The 18,712-nt window shown below is 33.3% G+C and overlaps 1 protein-coding gene across 1 annotated transcript in view; it reads left to right on the top strand.

Annotated features, from left to right (window-relative positions):
• LOC123265818 overlaps window positions 1-18,712 on the top strand; it is a 48,130-nt gene that overhangs the window by 15,601 nt on the left and 13,817 nt on the right. Inside the window, exons 3-8 of the mRNA XM_044729737.1 lie at window positions 12,900-13,121; window positions 13,688-13,810; window positions 14,430-14,441; window positions 15,655-16,002; window positions 16,809-17,213; window positions 17,869-18,108. Of these exons, the coding sequence (XP_044585672.1) occupies window positions 12,920-13,121; window positions 13,688-13,810; window positions 14,430-14,441; window positions 15,655-16,002; window positions 16,809-17,213; window positions 17,869-18,108 (1,330 nt within the window). The 5' untranslated portion in view covers window positions 12,900-12,919. The remainder of the gene's footprint in view (window positions 1-12,899; window positions 13,122-13,687; window positions 13,811-14,429; window positions 14,442-15,654; window positions 16,003-16,808; window positions 17,214-17,868; window positions 18,109-18,712) is intronic.

Genomic DNA, 18,712 nt, shown 5'->3' with positions numbered 1-18,712 from the left:
GGAACACGCCAGACGTTTGATACACCAACGCCAGTAATTTATGATCACCGGAGTCGAGACACCGCTCAACATTCGGTTACTTCCGGGCCTCTACTTATTTACTTTTTTCCCCAGATATGCATTATACACTCTTATTCATGTTGTTATTATGTAGACTATGATTCGAAGATGATTGCTCTATCAACAACCTTTATCCCAATCTGCAAATTTTAACTGTACTATTCAAAGTAACGAGTTTGTGATGGTAAAAAGATTAATTTGATTCAACAGAACAAAATTTTGAACCAAGTGAATCTTTTTATCAATGTATTTATTTTATTGTCGAATAAACACACACAAAATCCATGATAAAAGGGCACAACACGGTGGGTGGGATCAGTTGTCGTGGAACCTTATTTAAGTTCTGACCGTTAAAAAAATTTCCATTTCGAGAGTATATAAAAAAAGGATTAACTATTTTATATTAATTAATTATTCTATAATGTGTTCGGTATGTACTATCATTTTTTTATTCAGGAAAATTATTCGAGAATTATAGGATCAAGGATCAAGGAACCCGCGGAAACTTTTTTCCAGAAACTTTCACTGACAGTCTCTGTTCTCTGTGATATAAACTCCAGCTGTATTTATATAAACATAAGGAGTGGCTTGTTTTTTAGCGTCAACTTTGCATCAATAGCCTCAGTAGATTACTACCTTAATAAAAAACCGTTCAAATGGATAATAATTTATGCTAATGCGAAAATTTATCTGAATCATTTCATTTTCACGGTAAAAAATCGTTTAATCCCACTAATTATTGAGTAATTTCAAGTAATAGAAGGTTGTTAAGCGTATCATTGGTCATAAAATGAAAATTTAATCAGAGTCGTATAATACGATCTAAATGACAACAAAAAAAAAACACATTTCAAGAGTGACGTCACTGTTATCATCGCGGGAGATTTTTGTTCATGTTTCCTTTTACATGCTGACGAAAATATTTTATATATTGCATGCCTTGATTGCGAGGGTTATGGGTGTGCTCTCTACGCTCGCACTCAATAATGCATTTACGTTGACGTGCGCCGGATCTATAGAGAGCTTCATTGTCCCTACATTTTGTGTGAAATCAAAAGTTATAGAAAAATCTATTATATTATATAAAAATAATTTGTGAATTGAAAAACAACATAAAACAACATTTATAAAAAATTATGAAGCTTTATATCTAAACAATCACCATACCTACCATAAATCGCAATCAATAATCATGATAAATCTCGCAAGACTATCAATCATTAATTACAGAGTAATGTCGTACCAAAAAATCTTTAAAAAGTATCAACTCATTGCCCTAAACAATGACTTTTAGAAATCAAGTTCCGTAATTAGTAACCTCCGATCAATTTATAGTACGCGAATAGTTGATGTATCACATATAATACATTTAAAGAAATAAAGTGTGTATTACTTGTGCAAACATAATAAAAACTGTTTATGTAGGGTCTAGTTCTATTCTCGTGAGCGAAGTAGCGAATAAAGAGAAATTAAGTCTATTAATCCAGCTTTTTGTACTTGCATTATTTTCATATCTAGTTGATATAATCGTGTGTATATTATTAAACGGTATACCGAAAGCAAATCGTGTTTATTTACTCTTGGTAATTTGAATTTTTTCACACAGGAGCCCGATTCGGTTGAACTTTATGTACATTTATATTCTAATCTTTATCAATTTATTTTATTGATCTAAATAAAGGTTTGCTCTTATTGATCAATCAATTATGAAATTAGCTGAAAATTCAATATCAATGCACTAATACGTACACAACATACACTCGTCATATGGATTATATTAGGTCATTTTAATTGACACGCGCAAGCGCGGTGCTTTTTTTTTTTTGCTAATATTCGATACCTTTGGATTAAGTATCAAATTGGTATTTTTTGCCTCGGAATCTTTTAACGTGGATTGATGATTTAGCGCGTAAATGTACGCTTATCAATCACTTGTAATGAAAGACGTGTTTACTCTTGTAAGGGTCTATATACATGAAAATATACGTATATGACACGGAAATTTCATCAGGAAATAGCTTCAATGTACTATCGATTATAGTAGGCCATTAATTTCACTGACGATTCCAAATCTTTGTGTTCAAAGTCTCTATACATACTTTGAATTAGGCTTTTTTCGTATTAATCATTCACAAATTAGGAATTTCTTTTGAAAGTAGACTAATTTTCCACTAGCATAATCTTCTTTCTAAATTTATAAAAGTTTTGGCAAGCAACGCTCAAACTACTATTAATTATTATGACTTGTGACCTTCACCCCAAAGATCCTTAACGATGACCCATTATATCTGTTCAGGAATAACGTCCCAAAAACAAGCGCCAGAGGAGCAATAACGTACCCAAAATAGATAGGTACGTTCTACCGAAGTTAACTCCAATATATTAAGATGCTTTAGTCGAATGTTATTGGTTGTTGTTCTGCGAAGAAGTTAAGATCGAACGAATAAGTAAAACGGCTAGAAAAGAAAGACTACGGTCTTAATAAATGTGAGTGTATATAGTTTACGGTGGGAGTTAGCGATGCCACGCTAACGGCCCACTTGAGTCAACAGACCGACCGATCGTTAAGGCGAACTATACAAACTCAACTCATCCCTATTATTCTTTATTTCTCCTGTTATTCTATTTGATATTCTTCCATTATAAATTTATATTCTTCTCCATCTTTCCACCGCTAAAAAGTATTTTTTCATAACTAGACGTCAAAAAATGGACTTGACCATGAAATTTTGGATTAATCAATTAAAGTGAGCTCAACAAGTGTTCCTTAAAGTAATCCAAAGAGGGCAGATGATGTAAAAGCCAATCAGCTGCAGATAATGCAGCATTTGTTGTTACAAAGGGTCTTCTCAGGGCTCCTCGTCGTGAATAATTCTCTTTGGGGGCACGATGATCGTGATGCCGTGAATACGACTGAGATATGGAGCCCCTGCATCTCGTATTCGGGGTCTTCAGCCGAGTCTGACTGAAGTTCTCGTACTCGAACTCGGAGGAACTTTAGGGCGAGGTGGTGAGGCCGGGAAAGGGCGTCCGGGTCTTATACGGACAGGGCCAACCTCTTTCCTTTCATATATATGTATATGATCTTCTTATTTAGCGAGCTTTCTCCCTCGCTCTCGAGACCTTCTGCTTGGTGCTCTGTCCTCCAGTGTTATTTCCCTTTCTCGTCTGGTTGTGTGCTCCTGTGTCTATGTATACGTGTATTCTATTCCGTCTCTGTAGCAAACACCATCCAGCCAGCGGCTCTCATTCAAAATAATTCGTATCCTTTTACGATTATATAACACAGACATTCACAGCTTAACTATATGATAGTTGCTTTTTACAATTTACATATCTATTTACTCGACAACAGTCTATAACCTTGGACAAATATTTCTAAGGTCAAATAATAAATAGTTACATTATTTTCTCAAGCTGGATAAACATTAATCAGATGGCTGATTTTTATTGTCCAAATTGAGTTTTATTTTCAACGAAACGGGACATTTCTTCTAAATTAGTTGAAGAAAGTCCGGCTGAAAGCAAACTAATGAAATATCTCGGTAAAATATTCGGTGCAGCGGAATGAGAACCCCAAAGGGCGAAGGGTGGAAGCCGGAGGGGTAGAAAAATCGAGTAATGCACGCGTGGGAGTTGAAGGGATAACATGTTGCTGAAAAAGGAAGCCCGAAGATTCTTCCAGCGAGATCTGAATGTGAATTTAACGTTGAGAAAGATAGGAAGTAAGAATGAAATTGGAAGGGAGGTATGTACATTCCGTAGAACCGGCCGTATAAGCTTCTGATCGCTCGAACCGACTAGACCCGCTTGTATATATATAATAATAATAATAATAATAATAATAATAAGATAGAAGAACCGAGATATCTGGACGAATAGAAAGAGTTCTGGAGTTCTCAAAGAAGATTACATGTGTGGATGTTGATGGAAAATAATAAAATGGATTGCGTGCCTCACCCGCTGAGCATTTCGGCCAGCAACCTTTTATTTAACCTATGTATATTTAAATAATATGGATATCATATGTGTGTCTTGACTGAAAAAAGTTTATTTAACTTTATCTGTAAACAATATCTTATTTGTTCGTCAAATATGTGCTCTTAACCTGGAGCTTCTTCTAAGCTTCAGATAAATTTTATCGTTGAGATTGTGCAGTTGGAGATAAATTTTTGAAAAACAGACTATTTTTCCTCTGAGTTTATATTTATTTTCATGAAAACTTATCAAAATATCACAATGTCCGTTTTTTAACACAAAAAACTGTATATTTGAATTGTTTAGACTAAATTTTTCTCTATTTTTAAGAGTATCTGATTCTGACTGTGGTAAAAAAACTTTTTCGATACTTTTTAATACGCATTTTCCTCGGGCTAAGGGAAGAAGAATGGGATTCCATGAAAACATCTTTGTAAGAAAATGTGTTGTGAAAAGAGTCGCATAAAAAAATAACGCGGGAGATAGAACAGATGCAGCTACACATTCTCATTCTGCGACATTACACCAGCGAAGCTTGTATTTTTTACAGCACTGAAGTTTTACTGCGTACAGGCAATGGATTTTTTCATGAGATACTGTAATTTTTAGGAGTACAGAGGCTTTAAACACTTTTCTTATCGTCGAGAAAAGTGATTTTAGTGGATTCTTTCTCTCGTGTGTGCTTCGATGAAATTTCGTGTGCGTTCAATTCCGCAAATATAACGATTTTACAAGAATTTAACAACTTTTTTACCCTATAAATGCTCCTTTTTGTTTATTCTTGACATTAAAATAGTTTTATGAAGAAACAATTCTACAAGAAGCTTGCAAATCTTTGTTCGAAGAATTGAGATGTAAATTTAATGTAAAATCAATGTTAAAAGCCTCTACTGCGAGTCGGTAAAAAGTAACGCCCGTAGAATTTGATTATTAAATTTGAGAAATCCTTGTTTAGTGGAGTTTTTATTGGATCGAAAATGTTTGGTTGAGTTTTTCGGAGACTTAATGAGACGGAAGATAAATTAACAGCTTACAATCGATATAAATTCGTTGTAGTTTGCTTTTTTTTCAGTGAGTAATGGAACGACATTACCTAATGGCCGGCGTTATTATCTCTTCTTTCCCTGCTCAAGATTTCGAGAGTTGAAAAAATTACTCTTACACACGGCTATAACTCTATTTAGTTTGTCTGTGAGCTCATTACACATATATTACACACCGAACACTGTAGAATCATTTTATTCGGAGATTTACGAGTCCTTTCTTAGAAGATCACTTCTTATTCTGTCCGAGAGAAAAATATAATGGCTTTTGAGACCGAAATTGACTAACACAGGAATTGACAGACTTCTAATGTCAACTTTAAAGTCAATTGATTAAATAATTTATCTTTTCATTAAAAAACTTTTTACATACAATTATAGATAAATGTTTATAGAAAACTTTGCAAAGTAAATTTTATTTGTCTGTATATAATAATTTTAACATATCTTGTAACTATGATCACTTTTGGTTTAGATCTTGTATTGAATATGTTGTATAGTACATATTTAAAAAGCAAGTTGTATTGAAAAAACTGCTCTCATCTTAAGACTTAGTACAAACCAAAGATATCAGCTTAGAAGTTGGTACACATTGTAAAGAGCTTGTCTTAGAGTCACAGTGTGTTCGTTTTAATTCAAGTAGTGTTACAAGTTTTGTCGTTGGAATTTTAGCAGACACGTAAATAACAAAGTGATTAATGAAAGATAAAAAAGAAAGAGAAGAAAAAGAAGTAGGAGAAGAAGAGCGGTTTTAGTTAGAGTGAATATATATATATATATATATATATATATATATATATATATATATATATATATATATATATATATATATATATATATATATATATATTATGCGCGACGAGTAGAGCGTGAGTAGCAAGAGCATGACGAAGATAATGAAGGGTTGTAGAGGTGGAAGGCGAGAGAATAGCCCGGGGCCCTCCCACGACGAGTACTTCCTAAGTGTGTGTATTGCATATATGTATATATACGCCGTATGGCTCACACGTTTGATTATATTCTACAGTTTCTTATTCGGAGAAGAGTGCTTTTCATTTTCACTAGCTCTATGTACTAACTCCTATTCTCGAGTTTAATGCACGCCGGGCTGATAGTTGACACTTTGTTTTTTCGACACCGGCTTCTTTGAGGTTAATGTCAATAAACATTTTTATTTTTATTCAATTATAACTCATTTTTACATTTACTTTACGAAAAAAAGAAGATACATCTCTGCTCAGAATAAATGTTCTTGATTTAAGAGCGGCGAAATCTTCGGAAATAAGGTAGAAGATAATCTTCTCTTTCGTGCATAAGTCAGTTTTTCTTTCACTTTTTCACTGAAGTTAACTGCCGATTAGTTTAAAATGAGTTCTATGTAATAAAATAGCACGATTGCTACAACTATTGACTTTCTCAGAAAGATCTGGGCTTAACCTTTTGAAGATACTTGGCTTATACTACACTGAATGGAGAGAAGATAAATTTATCTATTATATACTTCAGTTAATACTCAACTGGGACTACTAGAAATTTTATGGAAACACTTAAATGCAATGAGCATTGTTCAGATAAGCGGATATATGGATCATTATGATGTTCCAAACAACGAGATATTCTCAAGCGCTTTACATTATATGCACTGATAAAATTGACTTGTTTCAGAAGAAATAATTTTGAACAAAGAAAAATCATTATAAAGAGATAAAGTCATAATTGGGCTTAAAAATTGAAACAACAATCCAAACTATTGAAATTAGAATTGGCAAATTAACATTCAACTTTCTTGTAAAAACGGCAAAGAAGATAAAATGTCCAGACGGATTTAGTGCCTGGACCAACGGTACTTTTAACAGCTTAAGGACGTCCCGTAGAGGTCCTATTTATTACTTTTAGCCAGCGTATTTCCCAGCGTTGTTCCTTCATTTTCACCCTTCTTTCCGTCTCTCTCTTTTTCGCTTCATCCTATCCCATTCTCTATAATATATCTATACGTGTATATGTTAACTATACATATAACTCTGTACACTTCTGTCGTTAATGCCACATGCTGAACACGCGTGTTGTGTGCGTCAGCCAAATCCTGCCCGCACGCTGCGGTGACCCTGAAAGCATTCTCTCGTCCTTCTCCGTATTGTTGTTTACTAATTGACCATTTGGAAACGACGGAATTTTCTCTCAGTGCTATTCTATTCCTATTCCGTTATTCTTCACTTATTCATTCTTGCCAATTTATTCTGTGTTTAAGCCAACTTTCGTACGTCTCACCTTGGATTAACCTTATACTGATGTAACCTAACGCTGGTGATTTATGAAATTTATTTTTTCAACAGTGAGCTTTCCTATAGTTTTCTATTGGTTAATATTTAAATGAAAAATTATTATCATGGCTATTAATGAGCCAAATTTTTTCTGGCTCATCGATTGCTCTTAACTTTGCAGTTGGATAATTTTTCTACAACACTTTATATAAAGCAAACTTTACTATTTTGCATACATATTTAAAAGTTATCTTCTCTGTGCATATATGTATAATACATCCAGAAGTATTTGATACCGAGAACTGAGAAGCACTCAAAAGTACTGAAATAGTGAATTACACTGATTGCCCCGAGTGATTCAATCACTCTCATTGAATATTCACTCAGTACTTTGGCTAATTCGTTTTAAGAGAGCACTCAAGTTTTTTCAAAAAGATTAGAATATGTACCTTCAAAATCATTCCCTATGAACATACATGATCCATGCAGGACCTCCGTCTTGCTTCTCAATATTGATTAAAATATTCAAAACATTTAGACAAAATTATTATACGTCTGGTTTTAAATTCACATCATTTTATTTTAATTCTCGTATGCAGCATGTAGCTGTACTGGGGTTCTTTATAGAAAGTATTTTTTACCGAGTACATCGTCATGATATGAGTACACTTGATTTAATCTCATCCTTGCTACTTTCGCTGTAGTCAACCTTATAACTTGCAAAGGTATATTATATTTAAGGCTATTCATTTTGCAAAATTACATCTTTTTGCTTAATGATATTGTGTTTTGCATACTAAAAGTTGTCGTTGAAAATTCAAGTGACGTTTTAACCAAAAATTAAAAAGTCTTTCATATATTTTTTACGTTAGTAACTCAAAGTATGAATTATAATTATAATAGTTATTAATTTGGAAATTTTACGACCAAGTTTTAGAAATAAATTACTCAAAATATTATCACAAACTTTATCAAAAGCCCTAAAATTTATTTCAAGTCAAAATTTTTTCAAATAAATTAACATACTTTTCGTATTTTTAACATTTGAAGATAAAAGAGTTCAACTTCAGTAAAAGATCAATGTTATTTATTTTGAATCTAACGGAATAATCCAACAATTGAAACGCCTGAACTATTGACTTCAAAGTTTTGTAAAACCTTTTCTTTATTGTAGATAATTTTAGCGCTCACAAAAGCGGCACTCATTGTGTTTGATTTCTGAAAGCGAATTATTAGTTCGGAATGGAAAAACAGTTAAATGCCATTCTGGTGCAGAAATGGAAAAGTAGCACTCGAAAAAGAAGAGCCTGTAGCTTTTTATTTATATAAAAAAGTTATGAGTGGCATAATGTCAATATAGCTTGTTCGTGAAAAGCTTTTGAACTCTAAAACGATAGATATTTGATGGAGGAAGCGTATCATAATTGGTAAAGCCACTGCTAGTCGGTGTCTGTTTTGCATTCCGTATCCAATAACAATTTAGCGAAACCACGATCTGTTTTGATGAACAAATTCCCAAATTAGCTTCTGTTTCTTTGTTGCTCAATTCGATGCTCCTGATCTTTGTCAGATGTTTTATCTTGTGAATTCTATGCTAATTTTCACAATAATAGAAGCTGCGGGATCTGAAAGTGGAGATTTGGAATAAATTATCCACTTTGAACACCATTATAAGTACATTAGTTGGAAAAAAAGTTATACTGCAACTGCGATGAGAGTAAATATCTCTCTTGCTAGATTGCGACACCTATACCTTCATACCTGATCGGTTTAAATTGCCGCCCTTGCGTAATAAATTGAACTAAAAAGCGTTCTATCACAAAGTAAGAGCAGGAGGGACATTTTGATAAACAAGAGTGATGCGCTGCTGCGTTTCAGATCGATTTACTTTGATATTCCCGTTTTAAAAATCTCTGTAAAGTTAAATTTGTAATTTTCCCGGTGTCAGTTTAGTTCCTCTGAACTGTTTATTTTTCCTGGTGGATGTAAACGCAGAACATAGGCTCCCAAAGATTTAATTTATTGATTCTATTATTTTTGCATCAGCCTAGTGACTTTCAACTAAAAATCCCATCGAGCTTTTAGTTTTTGAATAAAGGCTCGTTTTAATAAAAAATATCGACACTCTGCACGAAATATAAAATTGGTCTCACTTGAATATTACTCTGATGTATATCAAATTAAGTAACATTTTTTTTTTTTTTATCTAATTTTGACAATATAAATGCAAAAAATCTTATACTTTCGGTAAGTTTTGGTCCATTTGCAGCGTTTTTTATTATTGGATTAATGGCACGTGCTAGATTGCAGTGCTAATATATATATAAATTTGGTCACGTGACGCCTTTTCATCGATATAATGAAAAGCGGGGCGGGTCTATTCTTATGATTTATTGACACGGCTGCTGCGTTTTTGGTGGGATTCAAGATAGCACAACAGATATTGTACGAAAATAGATCAGGATGGAGATATTTAGATTAAAATTAATCAATGTTTGACTTTAGTCCGTTATATAGTACAAAAATGATGAATTACAAGGTATGCATTAGTGAAAGTATTGCAAATAATGAGCAGGTGATCGTTTTTGTGGTTGAATTTATCCTCACAATAATTCTCTAGGTATCACGAGGTTCGTGTGATTGAGGTTTAGCAATTTTCAGCACGACAGAATGCATTTAGGACGATAAATGTAACCCTGGACTTGAGCACGCGTGTGCCGTCACATATATGGATAATTATACATTTATATATAATATAACGTCGAAATTAAAGGAATCAAGCTTTTAGGTAATTGAAGTTAGTTGGAAATAATTTTGGGAGAAATTATGCAAATGAAATTGTTCTAGATGGATGTTTATATATGACACGAACTACTTGCGAGGTTATTGAGGTTCATAAAAGAGACATCGATAGGTCTTTTACTATCAAAGAACCTCTATATGTAGCGTAATATAATATAAGTTCATAGAGGTCCAAAATATGAGGGTCAATTTATATCGAACAAAGAAAATACGTGATGTTATAGGCTCTATAACTTTTAAAGTTTTTATATTCTATAGAACAAAGGAAGTTTTCCAAGGTATTAAATAAATAATAACGCATGTAAATAAATCAATCATATTTACACAGTTTGCAGAACAACTTTGACAAGAAATAACATTTTTTTATGCATACTGATAGAAGAGCTTAGTAATATTTTTATGAATAAGTTAATTTTTACTAACTCGATGACTATTTTTTTATCTATCTAAAATATGAGATTATAAAAAGTGTCTAAATAGAATTTTGGCACTGGTTTTTCATTCAAGGATTAAAATATATTAATTAAATGATTTTATATTGAAAAATCATTGATTAACAGCAACATATTTGAATAAAAAAGGGAAATTTGTAGAATGATAATGATAATGGCCTTCTAATTTCAAAATTCAAGATTCGGTAACTCATGGACTAATGGTAATACGAGTAAGATTTTAAAAAAGGAAAGAGATGAGATGAGGAGAGAAGAGAAGAGCAAAAGAGGTACATCAGGAATGAGAAACAGGTTTTTCAAGCCACTGGGGATATATATACGTATATAAATGTATATACCCAGTACACACGAGAAGGGTCTACGAAGCGTGACTACCTGACGACGTAGCCTTACTATACCGCCTCGGGCACACGAGTGGAAAATGATGAAACAGGTGCTCGTAAAAAATTCTACGTGATCTTAACTCTTTTCCACCCTTTTTCTTGTATCGAATGTCAGAGATACTGTTCCATCCAACTGGAAAAATGTTTTTATGCGTAACACTGTCATACATGTAATGTATAAGACATAATAATGAATTATTGCCGAAAAATCAACCCAAGTTCTATTTAATTGCGAATACTTCACGTTAAATATCATAAACAGAAATTATTATTGTAATAAAAATATAGTATCCAGATAAAAAATATAATAAAATAATTATTAAAATCACGATTTTATTGCTTGAAATAACATTTATTATCCTTTGAATTCATCCGAAGTGACAATGGCGAAAAAAAATATTAAATTTCGCAGCATCGTTACGGAAAATGTGTCGCTGTACATAATTGAGATGGAAGGAATAAAAAAAAATAAAAAAATAAGTAAATTAGAAAAAGGAAAGAGGAGGAGAGGCGTTGGTGAATTCTGGCGAGTACGAGGGGACCAAACAGATTCCGGTAGTCGTGCGAGTTACGTAAAAACTCGTCGGATGAACTCAACGAGGATAACGACGTCGTCATCGCTAAGATTACGTCTCAGTGATTCCGAATTTATTTTTATTATTTCCATCCTTTTGATGCTAGTTGCCCAATTCTCTTTATTAATTATTGTCTTAATACAATTATTGTCCTTGTTATCGTTCGATACTTCAACTTCCTGATCATTTATAAACCAATAAATGACTATTAGTAATTGAATGAAGACAAAATTAACGTTTAATTATTAGACTTCTGGAAAAATCCACGCTGAAAAGATATAAAACAAAAGTTTAAGTGTTTTGTTGGTAAAAAAGTAACGAAAAATTTATTTTAACTGATGATTCATTGTTTATCAAAACATATTATTGACGTAGACAAAATCTGTTTGTCCCATAGATTTTAATCGCTCATGTGACTTACAGTGTCTATTTAATAATTGATAGAGCTACTATCTTTAAAGAAGTACGTATCTGTCTCTTAAAATCACATATTGTATAAATGACACAGCTATGAGGCCTGAAGGAACGTACTTATCTTTGAGATTATGAGCTTCAGTTCCAGTTTATAGAGCACAATAATAAGTATTTTAACATTGAAGACATTATGACACTGAAAATAGTAGACAGAGAGATTATTTCAAAAATTTCCACGCATTTTTTTCAGTTATTAAAACTATTGAATATTCAAGCGCACGCAAAATTGTAATTAACTAGGCCAGTAAAGCAAACAATCATAATCATGATAATTTTCGATACTAATAAGATGTAATATGCATAAAATTATCTGATATACATTATAGTACATATATTAATTAGAAAACCGTGAAGTTTATAGTTTAAATTATAGAGATTCATTCCGCACTAAGCAACTACTTGAAAAAAAATAAATGATATAAAATTATATAGAGACAAAATTGTTTTATAATTTTCTATAAATAGTTTTATATATAGTGATGTGTAAAACATTTTTTTTTACCGTAAAAATTCATCAAAATAATCTTTAAATCCGACCATAAGAAATCTATCTGCACGTCTGATAAAACCGAATGGAACTTTTATTGTTATTGTTATTATAACTGGAGAATAAATTAGTTTTAAAAGACCTGTTGCTGGCATTTCTTGGTCACACATAATAATAGCGAGGTGAATAATCGGCTCACCCTTAATGTGTGTTTTTGCAAAAAAAAAAGCCAATTTCGTATGCTAATTCGTACGGGCAGTAGCTGCCGCCAAACATAAGCAGGGTGAATTATAATGATAAAATGATAAATATAATTGGTGTAAAGAATAACCCGCGATTTGTGCAAGTGTCGCCAATTGACAGGTGTTTTTTATTCTGTTACAGCCTCGGGAGGGGGTGGTCCAATGTTGGTCCCTCCCGTGGCCCCAGGGGGAACTGCCAGCCGTCAGGTCAGCGATCCCGGGGTTCGGGGTCCTCACAACTCCGTCCCTGGTTCAGCCACCGCTCTGTGGCCCCTTGCGCCTGCACAAAATAATCTACCAGGAAGCCAGCAGTCCCAAGCAACGCCACCCCTAGCTGCCACCCCTGCACCACCACACAATCAAGGTTAGATAACATTTTTTCCCACTGGACTTATCCCTCTATTTATTTCCCAATTATCATTATTTTCAGCCAAGAGCCAACAGAACCGTTCCTTTTATCCAAATGTACCTAATTCCTATTAATGTTACATTAGCAGGACTGTGTTTGCTTGATTCTTCATTGTTCTTCACTGTTTGGCGCCCAATTTCACTTGATTTTGAACAGGACTATCCTAAAAGTAAGAGCAGAATCTCAAAATTGTTGTAGTTTGTTCAAATTCAGGTTAATGTGGACAAAAAACTTTGAAATTACAATTTTATCAAAAAATCCTTACAGTAGTGTCAATTTTTAGATACAGTATCATTTGTTTGATAAAAAAAACAACAAGCATTGATACAATTGTGATTAAGTTTAACATTTTAACTATTCAATTGAAGAAGAATCTAAAGAATGCAATCAATACCCACCATTAAGATTCCACGGACAATAACTTTCTCAGGAATTAGCACCCTACACAATATACCAACAAGGAAAAAAAAATTTGGCAAAGTTTGAGATTTCTTCTAACACTAAAATAATTACTGTTTCAGGCATTAATCGATACGAGCTGTATTCCTTATTTCCAGGAAGTAACGGGGGTAGTTATGTGGCGACGACAGCAGCCACCCCTGCAGCTACCCCCGGAAGAACATATCATGCGACGACACACAAAGGTATTCTATTCTATTCTATTCTCCTATATATTTTTTGTTATTTCTCGGCTTCTTTTTTCTTCTTATTAGGTTACTATATTTTTTTTATTTTATTTTATTTTTTTTTTTTTTTTTGATACTAACGAGATCACGACACGTATTACTGTTTTTTTTTTTCTCGGCAATTTTTTAATTCTGCGCTCGGTCTTTTTGATAGTCCGACGCTGTTCTCACAATACCGCAATTATGCAATTAAAATTCTGAATGAGCCTCCTCCTTCCGAGGAGGGTATACTTTGTCCTTTGAGGGCTTTAATAAACTCATTGTCCGGTAGGTGTAACCTGAAACGATGCCCTCATTTTCGGCATAATCTATCCGAGTTTGGATAATTATATAATGAATAGAAAATTGAGAATTCCAGTTCACACTTTATTTAAAAAATTATATGATTATTTTTGTAAAATTTGGATCGTGAAAAAAGCTACCGGTAGCTTAATTATCTCCATTAGCTGGAACGAATGCAAACTTTTAACGACACGTGTATTTTTTTTTCTTAAACGATGCGTAAAAACAATCGTTATTAAATCGTTGTAATTAAATACACATGAACTTATTTATGTTATGCTCACGCATTTCTCAGCAGAACGGACAGGTGAGTAATATCTGATTTTGTCTGGGATATAAGATATAATATGAGAACATTTTTCTCTAATTTAATAGACCCATTTTTTTCACAACATGATACTAAATAAAACACTTAAATTGTACTTTTATCCAATTAAACCGACATTAATCATTAACGATTCACGTTCTGATTGTACATTTACATTATTAATTGATGGAAATTGAACTTTTAATAAATAATCTTTATTATAATATTTTTCAGTACAATAAAATGATCCATTTTTAGTCTAATGTCTCGTATTAAGTTTTTTGTGACTCAATTTAACTCCCAAGTCATAAATTTACGAGTTTTTTACTTGATTTTGTTATACTTGTGCAAGAAATAAGAAATAATATATTTCCAAATAAAACATTTCTTTGATGGTCGTGAGACATGGGAACGATGTGTTTGAAATATGATATTGAATTTTTATACATATTCTTCCGGGTAGAGAAAGATTAGCCGAAAAAAAATACTAAACATTTTCTGAGAAAAGCTCGTAAATGACATAATACTAAAAACATACCTCCATTTAGTTTATATGTACAAAGTCTACGTTATTATAGATTATCAACAGGAAGCTATTTATATATAAATTTAATGCCCAAATGTTATCGTTATTTTTTTAACTTGCACCTGTTTTATACGCTTATACTGGTAATCAAAAAATTATGTTTCTTCTGATTAAAAGTCCTGCCGTATTGTATTTCCAAATTGCAAATACTTCTCATAAACAAGCACAAGATATTTTTCATTTTTATATTTGAAACATCAAATTTGTTTTTACTAATTTGCTAATTGTTGATATTTATTTCTTTTTTTGAGGACAAAATTAAAATTTTATATTAATAAAATGATGAATATAAAACAACGGCAATTTGTTTATTTCAAATGCAAACAAGTTAGTTTTCACCTGAAAAAATATTGTTCCCTGACACAGAAAAAAAAAAAAAAATAAAAATATTTAATAAACAAATAATTAAATTATTTAAAACTCAGAATCGTGATAAAATAAATTTACCTATAAAAATTATTTCTAATAAAGCATCATGAAAACTAAAAACTAGAATAACAAGTCTTATCAAATTTATAACACTAAAACAAGTAACCGGTCGATTGAATAAGTCGGTTATTACTTACAAACACATATCAGTTGGACTCTAGACCCATAAAGTGTATTCTGAAAAAAAAAAAATTATAGTTTCAGAAAGTGTATTCTCAGCAGCAGTGGGAGTGGGAGTTGGGGGCTACACTTGGGGAGCACCAACACCACCACCGGGTTCCCCATACAGTCCAGTTCCGGGAGTGACCCAGCTGGAGCTGCTGGCGAAGAATTTGGCAAGCCTAGCGCCGCATCATGCCCAGCAGCCGCTGACCCTCCAGGGCGTGGGGGTGAATATGGGGGCGAGTGTCCACCATGCCCAGCATACCCAGCACACTCTGAACCTAGCTGGACTTCATCATCTTCATCACGGTGAGTCGATGGTGACGAGTACATCGACGACCTCGTTTACGTCCAAATATATTGACGAACGTATATTAACACTCGGTTAGTCATCAACAAATGATTATATCCATCTTGGATGTTTCTAAACTCTGGCTAGCTCTTTATTTTATTTTTACTCTCTTCTTACGATTCAATTCCATTTTTTGCGGCTATTTCTGACAGTCGAAAAGCAAACTCCTAATTTGCTCCACTCATCGTCGCTTGCGTGCCTTTTATGTACAGAGGTCCTTGGCACATAGTTTTAGCACACAGAAATCACGATGAGGATCTGGAGATCTTACTTATTCTTGAACGAATTTTACTAAAGACTTAATTTTGTTTAGTCTTGCAAGATTTATACTAAGTGTGTGCTTCTCGAATCTTACTCATGGCTCATCTGTCAAGTCGTATCTTTTTACGACTAAAAACTTTACTGGTGTGACGTGTTTTTTTTTTTTTTTTTTACAGTGTTTATTATGTCACTTGTTTTTTTTTGGAAATAGGAAATATTGCATGAGTTTTTGCCAAAGATTGAATTTACAGACTTTTTATTTTTACACTGATAGGTTTTGAAAAAACTTTGCACAAAATTTATAAGACTTAGACTTGAATTTTCAATAATATACCGTAAAAATATTCAAGTCAAAAAATTATACACTTTTAAAACAAACCCAAGTTGAAACTGGTTAAAATCGAGTGTATGCTTGCATCCACTAATACTAGCAAAAGCTAGTTTATATTATTCCTGAGCAGTTTCGTAAGTACTTAAGCCAATGAAACGAATGGTCACCAACTAAAACGTTTTTGTTGTCCACTTCCCAGCAGACTTATCTAATTAGCGCTTTTATCTAATTTTATTCCCAACGAAGGTGGAATCCATCAAGGAACTTTCTCTCCGCAACTCTCCCTGGTGACTGCAGGAACACCGACGCTGACAATCAACAGTTTTTCATCCCCCAACACCCAGGCGAGCGTGATGCCAGCTAGCGGAGGACTTTTGGTCCAAGAGTATCAGCCTGGAAATCAAAATAACCATCAACTGGCCGTTTGTCCGTCCTCGAACAGCGGATCTTCCGTCCCATCGGGGACAGCCGCTTGCACTGTCAGCACAGTGATAGTCCAGGGTGCCCAAACGGGGAGTGCTTTTGTCCAAAGTACCATGAAGAAGCGCGAGTCGTTCGTTACTGGACAGGCTGCCCAAACTGCTATCAAAGTTGAGAACAAAACCACCACTAGGCAATCTTGCATCTGCAAAAGCACTAACATCAACAACGGTACGCTATTTTAACAATTTTAATTATTTTTAAGTCTAATATTTTGTAATGTATCAGCAATAATATTTTGTGGATCAAGCGAGCCTTTTTTACCTTCCATGGAAGATTGCAATGTTTCAAAATTAGTCTTCCTCGACAATGACAAACACGAATGAAGCTTTACAGGAATTTGAGCCTGGTTGAGCTTCTACTCGAGTTTGGCTTTAGCTTCTTATTCTTAATATTGAACTTAACCGAATAGAAGGCTTAACAGAAACTCAAACTTTCCATATATGACGCTGAGCTCAACTAGTTATGACTGGGGATATAGTATATAGTATATAGTCCATAATATATAGCACAAGTAGATGACAGACGTGCTTACGCAACAAGTCCTCTATTCCTCTTTCTGTTTTCTGTTCTATATTTAAGCAGTCTCGTCGCTCGTTTTATCGTTCCGCCGGTTTTAGCGTCTATCGCTTCTATTCATATATATATATATATATATATATATATATATATATATATAACTGGTGTATGGATGTAGATGTAGACGGGCTTGCTGTTTCTTCCTCTCTTTCACGCTCCTCTTTATATATTATTTAAAGTATTTTGTTGTGTTTTGTTTTTGGTACCAGAGAGCGAGCTAAATTGAAAAAAAAAATTTTCTTTTTAGGCAAAACAAAAGTCGTCCATTCAGAGGCGGGATGCAGCCGGACTTTACCAGTTGTCTCGTCCTGGAACGGTCAAGACACATCGTCCTGTGCGAATGCCTTCAACCAGAGCGCCGCGACTAATCTCATCAAGCGGGAACCTCTTGCTGCGGTGCCTTGTCAAGTAGCCGAGGTATCAACGTCTCTTCACGCTACGACTACGGCGGTTAAAATTGAACCGCTTCCACCCAAGTCCGAGAATGGTTAATATTTTCTTTTATTTATTTCTATTTTAAGATTTTTTAAACACTTTTTTATTTTTTATACCAGAGTTCAATCGTCAAGAGGTTATACGCGTTCAGAAGGCTGAAAAAAGCCATTTTTTAATCATTTTTTCTAAAGAGATTTTTAAATTGATTGATGTGAAAATTTCTATACATCAATTTGTCACTTTGATATTTAATTATAATTACAAATAATTATTTTTCATTGAAATTCAAAAATAAAAAGAAAAGTTTTGGAAGCTATTATTAAAATACATATATAAGAAAAATTCTTAATCTATAAAGAATAATTTTTTTAAATTCAAGATAATCTAATTCTTAAAAATAAATTTAATTTTTATCAATAATTATACACTGGAAAAATGAATATTTTTAAAATTCAAAGTGCGTCCAACCCCTAGTGTTAAAACATAAAATCCTCTGTTCCTCTCGCACCTCCAGTCTTATGTGCCCATTGAAGTTTAACCAATGAAAAGTTTCATGCTCCCTAACTTTTTCTCATAATGAGAGTCACAGGGGAGAATAAAAGAGAGGCGGTGCAAGAAGATGAGGGTGAACTTTTGGTCCTCAGAACCCGAAGAAA

This window comes from Cotesia glomerata, linkage group LG5 (genome assembly GCF_020080835.1).
Source record: "Cotesia glomerata isolate CgM1 linkage group LG5, MPM_Cglom_v2.3, whole genome shotgun sequence".
NCBI classification, from domain to species: Eukaryota; Metazoa; Arthropoda; class Insecta; order Hymenoptera; family Braconidae; genus Cotesia; species Cotesia glomerata.
Note: the sequence above shows the minus strand (reverse complement) of the source record. Positions and strands in the feature narration are given on the sequence as shown.